The 14,480-nt window shown below is 36.7% G+C and overlaps 1 protein-coding gene across 8 annotated transcripts in view; it reads left to right on the plus strand.

The window, feature by feature from the left end:
- Nucleotides 1-14,480, plus strand: part of CCDC7 (coiled-coil domain containing 7) — a 391,847-nt gene that overhangs the window by 296,444 nt on the left and 80,923 nt on the right. For all 8 annotated transcript variants that reach the window (XR_012030726.1, XM_072825155.1, XM_072825157.1 and 5 more), the window contains one exon: nt 955-1,059. Coding sequence is in view for 7 of the 8 variants with exons in the window: in XM_072825155.1 (XP_072681256.1) it covers nt 955-1,059 (105 nt within the window). In the remaining variant the exon portion in view is untranslated. Of the gene's footprint in view, nt 1-954; nt 1,060-14,480 lie in introns of those variants that run through there.

The following is a 14,480-nucleotide window of genomic DNA, read 5'->3' on the forward strand; positions in this document are numbered from 1 at the left end:
GTTGATAAATAATCATGTTTTATAGAGGAATATAACCTAGCAATTGACTCTTAAATCCTATCCATGTGTTAAAATTAATCCTTTCTAAAATTCGGTAGATATCTTGCGATAATAGCTGATGATTTCTTTTGTCCTACAAACATGTTTAAAACTCTTAAATTCTTTGAAAATATTTTAAAATCTTGGAATTCCTTGCAAATATCTTCATTTCTGGATTGTCTTGAGAATTTTTTTTTTTTTGTCTTGAGAATTTAGATGACTCGGGAACACCAGACCTGCATTTGTAACAGACAGTAAGAGTGACAGCCTTTTTATTTTTAATAAAAATATACTTTACATTTCACTTCATTATTCATGCCACTCCAAACATCACCAGTTCCATTTCACTCACATGACATGTTCAGCCCTGGTAGACATTTGAGTCTACTAGTTGGAGAATAGATTTTGGATTTGAAAGGAAGAAAATTAATTTCAAGCTTTTGCAGCTAATAGCCATGTGAACTTCTAAAATATTCATAATCTCTCTCAGCTCTACTTCCCTTATTTGTTAAGTGGAAATAAAATACTTACTTCCTAGAAATGTTGTGAGGATTAAAAAAGGTAATATTTGAAAAGTACTTAGTATAATATCTGGCATATTTAATCAGCTTTTAAAAATTATTAGGCATATTTATATTTAATTGGGTAATGTATGTTAAATTGTGAAGTAAATAAGACTAAGGAGTATACCTGTGATGAGCACCAGGTGCTGTATGTAAGTGTTGAATCACTAAATTGTGCACCTGAAAATAATATTATACTGTATATTAACTAACTGGAATCTTAAACTTTTAAAAAATAAGGCTAAATAACTATCCAGTAAAATATTTCAAGTTAATTTTATGTGCTATAATTTTACCATAAATAAAAGTTTAGTTTTAAGTCAACTAATTTGGCAATCTGTTATTATTCCAGTTAAAAATGAGGCAGCCTCAGAACTTCAAGATACAGGAGATCTTCTAGCAATAAATCCATCACTTAATGATCTAATATATCAATTAGATTTAAATAAAGTTAGAGGTAAGTAGAGATTATGATGTTTGGGCAAGAAAAACAGTTTAAGAGTTAACATATTTCAAATCTATAGTTGTAAAATAAATTCAAACATAGGGCAAACTTTTTCAACTTTAATTTTATTCTAATCAATCAATCAATATTTATCTTTAGGTGAATTTGTTATGTGCTCATTAATCCACCAAGCAAGCATTCATTAGTTAATGCTTAATAGATTTATTTTCCCGTTTATGAAACAAAAATATATATAAGATTCTCCCTACATTGTGAATGTTCACAGCAAACTAGATGTTATATATTCTAAAACATAATTTTCATTTCTGACATCATCTTTTCTAATAACAAGATATATTAAAATGGAGCTTTCACAAGATAGGAATAACAAGATGTATTAAAAATGGAGATTTCACAAGATAGGAAATATGGCTGCTTTTTTATCTACTTATCACAAAGTTGGGAAGTTTCTCACAGTGAGAAAAATATGTCAGAACATGTGTAAATAAGTTAGAACATGTGTAAAGCCAGTGTGGCCAGTCGATTAAGTACTTTGCAATAAAATATAAACTGAGTGTTCTGAGACAGTTTTCAAACAACCACAATAAGGCAGACATCAACAAAATAGACTAGGAGGCCCCAAGTTCTTGATCTTAGAAAAAGCATTTTAGGGCAGCCCCAGTGGCGCAGCGGTTTAGTGCTGCCTGCAGCCCAGGGTGTGATCCTGGAGACCTGGGATCGAGTCCCACATCAGGCTCCTGCATGGAGCCTGCTTCTCCCTCCTCCTGTGTCTCTGACTCTCTCTCTCTCTCTCTCTCTATGTCTATCATAAGTAAATAAATAAATAAATATTTTTTTAAAAAAGAGAGAAAAAGTATTTTAAAAAACCCCAGAAACTGTCAAATCCAACTTTGTCAGAACAACGGGAAATAAACAAAGGCTTACAGTAAATAAGAGAATGCCAATTAAGAAAAAAAATCTTCAAAATAGTAAGAAAATTGGGTGAAAGTGTGAAGGAGTGCTCCAACACAAAATCAAACTACAAAGAATAGGAAATCTCCTGGAGCTCAAGGCATTGCTACTAGATCCACCCTACAGGAAACACTAAAGGGAATCTTTTAGGTTGAAGTGATAGGATAATAATAACTTTATGCTATATGAAGAAATAAGCATTTCTAGTAAAGTACATGCCAAATATAAAAGCCAGTATTACTGAAATTGTGGTTTGTACCTCCGCTTCTTATTTTATATAGCATTGTAAAGAAAAAATACACAAAGATAGCCAAATCTATGTCATTGAACATATAATGTATAAAAATAGTTATGACATTAATGTAAAAAAAGAAGGGGATGGAGCTGTATAGGAGTAGTTATTGGATATGGCTGGAGTTAAGTTTGGTGATTGATTGTTATAATTTTAAGAAATTATACATAATCCCCTTGGTAACTAAAAAGAAAATATCTACAGAATATAAACAAAAGGAAATAAAACATATAGACTCTTAAAAAAATCAACTGCACATGATAGAGGTCAGGATCAGAGGAAATGAGGAACAAAAAGCCAAGTCAAAAATGACAGCAATAAATTCTTCCTTATGAGTAATTAAATACAAGTGGATTCAATTCTCCAAACAAAAGGCAGACATTGGCAGAATGGATCAAGAACATTATCCAAATATATTCTGTCCACAAAGGATTCGTTAGATCAATGAAATTGATAAAAACTTAGACTGATGAAAAAAAATGACTCAAATTACTAAAATCAGAATGGAAAGGGGGAATATTAATACCAATTTTACAGGAATAAAAACACTGTAGCACTTTACTTCATTAATTAAATAAAAATCATAATCTCAATAAATAAATGAACTAAAATTTCTTTATTTAGAATTTATATCTTTAAAAATTACAAAAGAGGGATACCTGAGTGGCTCAGCAGTTGAGCATCTGCCTTTGGCTCAGGTCAGGATCCCAGGTCCTGGGACTGAGTCATGTATTGGGCTCCCTACCAGAAGCCTGCTTCTCCCTCTGCCTGTATCTCTGCCTCTCTCTGTGTGTCTCCCATGAATAAATAAAAAATTTAATAAATTTTTTAATACAAAAGACTTTTTTCAACAACCGAACAGTAAATTATTTTCCTTCAATATTTGGCATGAGATATATATATAAATATTATATAGTTATATATAGGTATATATATATAACTATTTCTACTCATTATTGTCCTGGTTATCCTAGCTGTTATAATAAATTAAGAAGAAAAGAAAAGTGTTAAAAATTCAAAGGGAGAAATGAAACTCTCAGTTGCAGACAATATGATAGTGCAGTTACTGCAATCTAAAAGAATCTGCAGTCTACAAAAAAATCTTAGAGTTATCAACTTGATTTATTAAGATTACTGAATATAAAACTATACAAAACACAATTTTATGTGTATGTACTAAGAATACAAAATTTAAAAATCAACATTTTTAGTGTTATGGAATTTATATTAGTATCAAAACAAATGCACTATCTAGGAAGAATTGTTTTTCAAAGATATGTAAGACTTCTACTTTCCAGTCTAACATAGAAAGAACTTGGAAGTCTCACTCCTATACTCAAAACAAGAAAAAGCTGAAAAAACTGAAATCCAACAATCCTTAGCTTCATCAGAGAACTGAAGTCATAGGGCAAACAGTGACTCCCAAGCTATACAGATAGATGAATAGTGAGAATTACATCTTACTGAGAACAACAACCAAAACCGGATCTAGCAACGAGTAGGAAAACGTAAAGTATCATTGAATAATTGCTGGAATCTGAACATGAACTGGATTGATAAAATATTCTAGGACAAAACCTTATATAACATTCCACACTTTTATGAAATTTTCCTCCAGGAGCCCTATCAGGTACTTAGGGTGAATATCAGGGAAAAAAAAAAGTCATGTTTACAGCATTGGCAAGAGAAAAGAGAAAAGAGAGAGAGAGAGAGAGAGAGAGAGAGAGAGAGAGAAGGAGGGCTTGCATAGAAAGAAGTAACAAATTGGTAGATCTTAATTCAGGTATAAAAATAATTACTTGAAATGATGTGGTCTAAATATACCAATCAAAAGATAGATGTCACAATTTATTTTAAAAAGGAACTCAACTATGTGTTGTTTACAAGAAACACACATTAGGGAGCCCTGGGTGGCTCAGTGGTTGAGGGCCTGCCTTTGGCTCAGGGCATGATCTCGGGGTCCCGGGATTGAGTCCCACATCGGGCTCCCTGCATGGGGCCTGCTTCTCCGTCTGCCTGTGTCTCTGTCTCTGTCTCTCTCTGTGTCTCTCATGAATAAATAAATAAAATCTCTTTTAAAAAAAGAAACCTACATTAAATATGAAAACACTTATAGATTGAAAATAGGATGGCAGGATAGGAGGCTCCTGGTGTTCCTTCTCCCAAAGACGCAATAGATATACAAATAAACACAGACCAGATCCCTCTGAGAAAAATCCAAAAATTAATTGACTCCCATACATCAGACAACCAAGAAAATACCCACATTGAAATGATTAGGAAAACTTAAGACAAAATCAATGCAGTAAGTCCCAACCCTGGAATAAGATTTGCAACTTGGAAGGAACTCCCTAAAAAGCAAAGGGCCTGGACCACATACCTAGAAATCAAGTTTTATGTCTGTTAGCCAGGCTCCTGGCTCCCCAATTAGCTTAGACAACCAGACATTCTCAGTATTCAGAAGTCATAGAGGGACAAATCTTAAGAAGACGACACCTATTTTATTTTATTTTATTTTATTTTATTTTATTTTATTTTATTTTATTTTATTTTATTTTATATTTTAGTATAGTCGACACACAGTGTTACATTAGTTTTAGGTATACAATATGATTTTGCAGGTAAAATTTTTTTTGTATATTTTCTTAATGGAGTTCATTTGCCAACATATAGCATAACACCCAGTGCTCATCCCATCAAGTGCCCCCCTCAGTGCCAATCACCCAGTCACCCCATCCCTCCACCCACATTCTCTTCCACTACTCCTTGTTCATTTCCCAGAGTTAGGTGTCTCTCATATTTTGTCACCCTCACTGATAATTCCCACTCATTTTCTCTCCTTTCCCCTTTATTCCCTTTCACTATTTTATATTCCCCAAATGAATGAGACCATATAATGTTTGTCCTTCTCCGATTGCCTTACTTCACTCAGCATAATACCCTCCAGTTCCATCCACGCTGAAGCAAATGCTGCATATTCAAAGTTTCTGATGGCTGAGTAATATTCCATTGTATACATAGACCACATCTTCCTTATCCATTCATCTTTCGATGGGCACCGAGGCTCCTTCCACAGTTTGGCTATTGTGGCCATTGCTGCTAGAAACATCAGGGTGCAGGTGTCCTGCCGTTTCACTGCATCTATATCTTTGAGGTAAATCCCCAGCAGTGCAATTGCTGGGTCATAGGGCAGATCTATTTTTAACTCTTTGAGGAACCTCCACAGAGTTTTCCAGAGTGGCTGTAGCAGTTCACATTCCCACCAGCTGTGCAAGAGGGTTCTCCTTTCTCCACATCCTCTCCAATATTTGTTATTTCCTGTTTTATTAGTTTTCCCCATTCTCACTGGTGTGAGGTGGTATCTAATTGTGGTTTTGATTTGTATTTCCGTGATGGCCAGTGATGCAGAGCATTTTCTCATGTTCTTGTTGGCCATGTCTGTGTCTTCCTCTGTGAAATTTCTGTTCATGTCATTTGCCCATTTCATGATTGAATTGTTTGTTTCTTTGTTGTTGAGTTTACTAAGTTCTTTATAGATCATGGATACTAGCCCTTTACCTGATATGTCATTTGCAAATATCTACTCCCATTCTGTAGGTTGTCTTTTAGTTTTGTTGACTGTCTCTTTTGCTGTGAATAGGCTTTTTATCTTCATCAAGTCCCAATAGTTCATTTTTGCTTTTGTTTCTCTTACCTTTATGAATGTATTTTGCATGGAGTTACTGTGGCCAAATTCAAAACGGGTGTTGCCTGTGTCCTCCTCTAGGATTTTGAAGGCATCTTGTCTCACATTTAGATCTTTCATCCATTTTGAGTTTATCTTTGTGTATGGTGTAAGAGAATGGTATAGTCTCATTCTTCTGCACATAGCAGTCCAATTTTCCTAGCACCATTTATTGAAGAGACTATCCTTTTTCCAGTGGATAGTCTTTCCTGCTTTGTCGAATATTAATTGACCACAGAGTTGAGGGCCCATTTCTGGGTTCTCTATTCTGTTCCATTGATATATGTGTCTGTTTTTGTGCCAGTATCATACTGTCTTGATGATCACAGCTTTGTAGTACAACTTGAAATCCAGCATTGTGATGCCCCCGGCTCTGGTTTTCTTTTTCAGTATTCCCCTGACTATTTGGAGTCTTTTCTGATTCCACACAAATCTTAAAATCATTTGTTCCAACTCTCTGAAAAAAGTCCATGGTATTTTGATAAGGATTGCATTGGATGTGTTCCAATCCATGAGCATGGAATATTTTTCCTTCTTTTTGTGTCTTCCTTAATTTCTTTCAGAAGTGTTATCTAGTTTTTAGGGTATAGATCCTTTACCTCTTTGGTTAGGTTTATTCCTAGGTATCTTATGCTTTTGGGTGCAATTGTAAATGGAATTGACTCCTTAATTTCTCTTTCCTCAGTCTCATTGTTAGTGTATAGAAATGCCACTGACTTCTGGGCATTGGTTTTGTATCCTGCCACGCTGCTGAATCACTGTAGAGCTCTAGCAATCTTGGGGTGGAATTTTTTGGGTTTTTGACGTAAAGTATCATGTCATCTGTGAAGAGGGAGAGTTTGACTTCTTTGCCAATTTGAATGCCTTTTATTTCTTTTTGTTGTCTGATTGCTGAGGCTAGGACTTCTAGTACTATGTTAAATAGTAGTGGTGAGAGTGGACATCCCTATTGTGTTCCTGATCTTAAGAGAAAGGCTCCCAGTGTTTCCCCATTGAGAATGATATTTCCTGTGGGCTTTTCATAGATGGCTTTTAAGATGCTGAGGAACGTTCCCTCTATCCTTACACTCTGAAGAGGTTTGATCAGGAATGGATGCTGTATTTTGTCAAATGCTTTCTCTGCATCTCTTGAGGGGATCATATGGTTCTTGTTTTTTCTCTTGTTGATATGATCTATCATGTGATTGTTTTACGAGTGTTGAACCAGCCTTGCATCCCGGGGATAAATCCCACTTGGTCATGGTGAATAATCTTCTTAATGTATTGTTGGATCCTATTGGCTTGTATCTTGTTGAGAATTTTTGCATCTGTGTTCATCAGGGATATTGGTCTATAATTCTTCTTTTTGGTGGGGTCTTTGTCTGGTTTTGGGATTAAGGTGATGCTAGCCTCATAAAATGAGTTTGGAAGTATTCCGTCCCTTTCTATCTTTTGGGACAGCTTTAGTAGAATAGGTATGGTTTCTTTTTTTTTTAACTTATTTTTTATTGGTGTTCAATTTACTAACATACAGAATAACCCCCAGTGCCCGTCATCCATTCACTCCCACCCCCCGCCCTCCTCCCCTTCTACCACCCCTAGTTCGTTTCCCAGAGTTAGCAGTCTTTACGTTCTGTCTCCCTTTCTGATATTTCCCACACATTTCTTCTCCCTTCCCTTACATTCCCTTTCACTATTATTTATATTCCCCAAATGAATGAGAACATATAATGTTTGTCCTTCTCCGATTGACTTACTTAACTCAGCAAAATACCCTCCAGTTCCATCCACGTTGAAGCAAATGGTGGGTATTTGTCATTTCTAATAGCTGAGTAATATTCCATTGTATACATAAACCACATCTTCTTTATCCACTCGTCTTTCGTTGGACACCGAGGCTCCTTCCACAGTTTGGCTATCGTGGCCATTGCTGCTATAAACATCGGGGTGCAGGTGTCCTGGCGTTTCATTGCATTTGTATCTTTGGGATAAATCCCCAACAGTGCAATTGCTAGGTCGTAGGGCAGGTCTATTTTTAACTCTTTGAGGAACCTCCACACAGTTTTCCAGAGTGGCTGCACCAGTTCACATTCCCACCAACAGTGTAAGAGGGTTCCCTTTTCTCCGCATCCTCTACAACATTTGGTGTTTCCTGTCTTGTTAATTTGCCCCATTCTCACTGGTGTGAGGTGGTATCTCATTGTGGTTTTGATTTGTATTTCCCTGATGGCAAGTGATGCAGAGCATTTTCTCATGTGCGTGTTGGCCATGTCTATGTCTTCCTCTGTGAGATTTCTCTTCATGTCTTTTGCCCATTTCACAATTGGATTGTTTGTTTCTTTAGTGTTGAGTTTAAGAAGTTTTTATAGATCTTGGAAACTAGCCCTTTATCTGATAGGTCATTTGCAAATATCTTCTCCCATTCTGTAGGTTGTCTTTGAGTTTTGTTGACTGTATCCTTTGCTGTGCAAAAGCTTCTTATCTTGATGAAGTCCCAATAGTTCATTTTTGCTTTTTTTTCTTTTGCCTTCGTGGATGTATCTTGCAAGAAGTTACAGTGGCCGAGTTCAAAAAGGGTGTTGCCTGTTCTTCTCTAGGATTTTGATGGAATCTTGTCTCACATTTAGATCTTTCATCCATTTTGAGTTTATCTTTGTGTATGGTGCAAGAGAGTGGTCTAGTTTCATTCTTCTGCATGTGGATGTCCAATTTTCCCAGCACCATTTATTGAAGAAACTGTCTTTCTTCCAATGGATAGTCTTTCCTCCTTTATCGAATATTAGTTGACCATAAAGTTCGGGGTCCACTTCTGGGTTCTCTATTCTGTTCCACTGATCTATGTGTCTGTTTTTGTGCCAGTACCACACTGTCTTGATGACCACAGCTTTGTAGTACAACCTGAAATCTGGCATGTGATGCCGCCAGATATGGTTTTCTTTTTTAAAATTCCCCTGGCTATTCGGGGTCTTTTCTGATTCCACACAAATCTTAAGATAATTTGTTCTAACTCTCTGAAGATAGTCCATGGTATTTTGATAGGGATTGCATTAAACGTGTATATTGCTCTGGGTAACACTGACATTTTCACAATATTAATTCTGCCAATCCATGAGCATGGAATATTTTTCCATCTCTTTGTGTCTTCCTCAATTTTTTTCAGAAGTGTTCTATAGTTTTTAGGGTATATGTCCTTTACATCTTTGGTTAGGTTTATTCCTAGGTATCTTATGCTTTTGGGTGCAATTGTAAATGGGACTGACTCCTTAATTTCTCTTTCTTCAGTCTCATTGTTAGTGTATAGAAATGCCACTGATTTCTGGGCATTGATTTTGTATCCTGCCATGCTACCAAATTGCTGTATGAGTTCTAGCAATCTTGGGGTGGAGACTTTTCGGTTTTCTATGTAGAGTATCATGTCATCGGCGAAGAGGGAGAGTTTGACTTCTTCTTTGACAGTTTGAATGCCTTTAATGTCTTTTTGTTGTCTGATTGCTGAGGCTAGGACTTCCAGGACTATGTTGAATAGCAGTGGTGAGAGTGGACATCCCTGTCTTGTTCCTGATCTTAGGGGAAAGGCTCCCAGTGTTTCCCCATTCAGAATGATATTTGCTGTGGGCTTTTCGTAGATGGCTTTTAAGATGTTGAGGAATGTTCCCTCTATCCCTACACTCTGAAGAGTTTTGATCAGGAATGGACGCTGTATTTTGTCAAATGCTTTCTCTGCATCTAATGAGAGGATCATATGGTTCTTGGTTTTTCTCTTGCTGATATGATGAATCACATTGATTGTTTTATGAGTGTTGAACCAGCCTTGTGTCTTGGGGATAAATCCTACTTGGTCATGGTGAATAATTTTCTTAATGTACTGTTGGATCCTATTGGCCAGTATCTTGTTGAGAATTTTTGCATCCATGTTCATCAGGGGTATTGGTCTGTAATTCTCCCTTTTAGTGGGGTCTTTGTCTGGTTTTGGAATTAAGGTGATGCTGGCCTCATAGAACGAATTTGGAAGTACTCCATCTCTTTCTATCTTTCCAAACATCTTTAGGAGAATAGGTATGGTTTCTTCTTTAAACGTTTGATAAAATTCCCCTGGGAAGCCATCTGGCCCTGGACTCTTGTGTCTTGGGAGGTTTTTGATGACTGCTTCAATTTCCTCCCTGGTTATTGGCCTGTTAATGTTTTCTATTTCTTCCTGTTCCAGTTTTGGTAGTTTGTGGCTTTCCAAGAATGCGTCCATTTCTTCTAGATTGCCTAATTTATTGGCATATAGCTGTTCATAATATGTTTTTAAAATCGTTTGTATTTCCTTGGTGTTGGTAGTGATCTCTCCTTTCTCATTCATGATTTTATTAATTTGAGTCTTCTCTCTCTTCTTTTTAATAAGGCTGGCTAATAGTTTATCTATCTTATTAATTCTTTCAAAGAACCAACTCCTGGTTTGGTTGATCTGTTCCACAGTTCTTCTGGTCTCGATTTCGTTGAGTTCTGCTCGAATCTTTATTAACTCCCTTCTTCTCCTGGGTGTAGGATCTATTTGCTGTTTTTTCTCTAGCTCCTTTATGTGTAAGTTTAGCTTTTGTATTTGAGTTCTTTCCAGTTTTTGAATGGATGCTTGTATTGCGATGTATTTCCCCCTTAGGACTGCTTTTGCTGCATCCCAAAGATTTTGAACGGTTGTATCTTCATTCTCATTAGTTTCCATGAATCTTTTTAATTCTTCCTTAATTTCCTGGTTGACCCTTTCATCTTTTAGCAGGATGGTCCTTAACCTGCCCGTGTTTGAGGTCCTTCCAAACTTCTTGTTGTGATTTAGTTCTAATTTCAAGGCATTATGGTCTGAGAATATGCAGGTGACGATCCCAATCTTTTGGTATCGGTTCAGACCCGATTTGTGACCCAGTATGTGGTCTATTCTGGAGAAAGTTCCATGTGCACTTGAGAAGAATGTGTATTCAGTTGAGTTTCGATGTAAAGTTCTGTAGATATCTGTGAAATCCATCTGGTCCAGTGTATCATTTAAAGCTCTCGTTTCTTTGGAGATGTTGTGCTTAGAAGACCTATCGAGTATAGAAAGAGCTAGATTGAAGTCACCAAGTGTAAGTGTATTATTATCTAAGTATTTCTTCACTTTGGTTAATAATTGATTTATATATTTGGCAGCTCCCACATTCGGGGCATATATATTGAGGATTGTTAAGTCCTCTTGTTGAATAGATCCTTTAAGTATGATATAGTGTCCCTCTTCATCTCTCACTACAGTCTTCAGGGTAAATTTTAGTTTATCTGATAAAAGGATGGCTACCCCTGCTTTCTTTTGAGGACCATTTGAATGGTAAATGGTTCTCCAACCTTTTATTTTCAGGCTGTAGGTGTCCTTCTGTCTAAAATGAGTCTCTTGTAGACAGCAAATAGATGGGTCCTGCTTTTTTATCCAGTCTGAAACCCTGCGCCTTTTGATGGGGTCATTAAGCCCGTTCACATTCAGAGTTACTATTGAGAGATATGAGTTTAGTGTCATCATGATATCTATTCAGTCCTTGTTTTTGTGGACTGTTCCACTGAACTTCTTCTTAAAGGGGAATTTTAAGAGTCCCCCTTAAAATTTCTTGCAGAGCTGGTTTGGAGGTCACATATTCTTTTAGTTACTGCCTGTCTTGGAAGCTCTTTATCTCTCCTTCCATTCTGAATGAGAGCCTTGCTGGATAAAGTATTCTTGGTTGCATGTTCTTCTCATTGAGGACCCTGAATATCCTGCCAGCCGTTTCTGGCCTGCCAGGTCTCTGTGGAGAGGTCTGCTGTTACCCTAATACTCCTCCCCATAAAAGTCAGGGATTTCTTGTCTCTTGCTGCTTTAAGGATCTACTCTTTATCTTTGGAATTTGCAAGCTTCACTATTAAATGTCGAGGTGTTGAACGGTTTTTATTGATTTTAGGGGGGGATCTCTCTATTTCCTGGATCTGAATGCCTGTTTCCCTTCCCAGATTAGGAAAGTTTTCAGCTAGAATTTGTTCAAATACATATTCTGGTCCTCTGTCCCTTTCGGCGCCCTCGGGAACACCAATTAAACCTAAGTTTTTCTTCCTCAGTCTGTCGTTTATTTCCCTTAATCTATCTTCATGGTCTTTCAATTGTCTCTTTTTTCCTCAGTTTCCCTCTTTGCTATCAACTTGTCTTCTAGGTCACTCGCTCATTCTTCCACCTCGTTAACCCTCGTCGTTAGGACTTCTGGTTTAGATTGCATCTCATTCATCTCAATTTCTGCCTGATTAGCTCTAAATTCTGCAGTCATGAAGTCTCTTGAGTCCTTTATGCTTTTTTCTAGAGCCACCAGTAGGTGTATAATAGTGCTTCTGAAATGGCTTTCTGACATTGAATTTTAATCCAGATTTTGTAACTCTGTGTGAGGACTGTTTCTGATTCTTTCTTTTGAGGTGAGGTTTTCCTTCTAGTCATTTTGCTCAGTGCAGAGTGGCCAAAAGCAAGTTGTATTGGGAAAAGGAGAAAAAGAGAGGAGAGAAAGAAGGAAAGAAAAGAGAAAGAGGAAAAAAAGGAAGAAAAAAACGAAAAAAAAAGAAGAAAAAGAGAAAGAAAAAGAAAGAAAGGAGAAAAAAGGGGGGTGGGGGAAGGAAACAAATCAAAAAGCAAAACAAAACAAAACAACAAAAAAAAAAGAAAGAAAGAAAAGAACCACGGGGGAGTATCTTCTGCTTCTGTGTACTTATAATATCTGTCATTTGCAAAAAGTGCCTTGTTGAACTCTCCCAGTATTACTGCATTATTATCTAAGTATGTCTTTTTGGATATTAATTGATTGATATACTTGGCAACTCCCACATTAGGGGCATAAATATTCATGATTGTTTGGTCTTTTTATTGGAGTATGATTAAGTATGATATAGTGTCCCTCTTCATCTCTTACTACAGTCTTTGGGATAAACTTTAATTTATCTGATATGATGATTGCTACCCTTGCTTTCTTTTGAGGACCATTTGAATGATAAATGGTTTTCCAACCTTTCATTTTTAGGCTTTCCATGTCCTTAGGTCTAAAATGAGTCTCCTGTAGACAGCAAATAGATGGGTCTTCCTTTTTCATCCAGTCTGATACCCTGCATCTTTTGATGGGATCATTAAGCCCATTCACATTCAGAGTTACTATTGAAAGATATAAATTTACTGTCATCATAATGCCTATACAGTTCCTGTTTTGTGGATTATTTCTTTGGGCTACCTCTTTCTTTTACAGGGTCCCCCTTAATATTTCTTCCAGAGCTGATTTGGTGATCACATATTATTTCAGTTTCTGCCTATCTTGGAAGTTCTTTATCTCTCCTATTCTGAATGAGAGCCTTGCTGGATAGAGTATTCTTGGCTGCATGTTCTTCTCACTTAGTGCCCCAAATATATCCTGCCAGAGCTTTCTGCCCTGCCAGGTCTCTGTGAAGAGGTCTGCTGTCAACCTAATACTTCCCATAAAGGTTAGGAATCTCTTGTCTCTTGCTGCTTTAAGGATTTTCTCTTTATCTTTGTAATTTGCAAGTTTCACTATTATAGGTCGAGGTGTTGAACAGTTTTTATTGATTTTGGGAGAGGGACCTCTATGTCTACTATATTTGAATGCCTGCTTCCTTTCCAAATTAGGGAAGTTCTCAGCTATGATTTGTTCAAATATACTTTCTTGTCCTCTGTCCCTCTCAGTGCTCTCTGGCACCCCAATTATATATAGATTTTTCCTTCTGAGGCTATAATTTATTTTCCTTAACCTTTCCTCGTGGTCTTTTCATTGTTTTTTCTTTTTCCTCAGAAGTTTTCCTCTTCCTTCCTTGCCATCAACTTGTCTTCTATGTCACCCACTCTTTCTTCTACCTCATTAACCCTTGTCGTTAGGACTTCCAGTTTGGATTGCATCTCATTTAATTGATTTTTAATTTTGGCCTGATTGATCTAAATTCTGCAGTCATGAAGTCTCTTGATTCCTTTATGCTTTTTTCCAGAGCCATCAGTAGCTTTATAATTGTGCTTCTGAATTGGCTTTCTGGCATCGAATTTTAATCCATATTCTGTGACTCTGTGGCAGAGAGTACTGGTTCTACTTTCTTTTGTGGTTAATTCTTCCTTCTAGTCATTTTGCTCAATGCAGAGAGGCTGTATTAGTGGGCAGAGTCAAGAATATCAACCGTAACCCAAATAAATTTCACCCTAGCTGATTCTGCTGAGGTCAGAGACCAGAAATTGAAAATGAAAATCAGAACAAAATAAAGCAAAAGGACCACCTAGTGAAAAACAAATATTAAAATAAAGTAGTAAAAAATAAAAGGCCAAGAATCCCAAAGGAAAAAAAAAAGAAAGGAAAAGGGGAAAGAAAAAAGGGGAGTAGTTACTGGCAGATAGTGGTGGTGACAAAGTTGTAGTGGAGGGAGAATGTAGTCTACTTGAGGTGATCCTCTTGGTTGTGTATGTTA

Source organism: Canis lupus, chromosome 5 (genome assembly GCF_048164855.1).
Source record: "Canis lupus baileyi chromosome 5, mCanLup2.hap1, whole genome shotgun sequence".
NCBI lineage: Eukaryota > Metazoa > Chordata > Mammalia > Carnivora > Canidae > Canis > Canis lupus.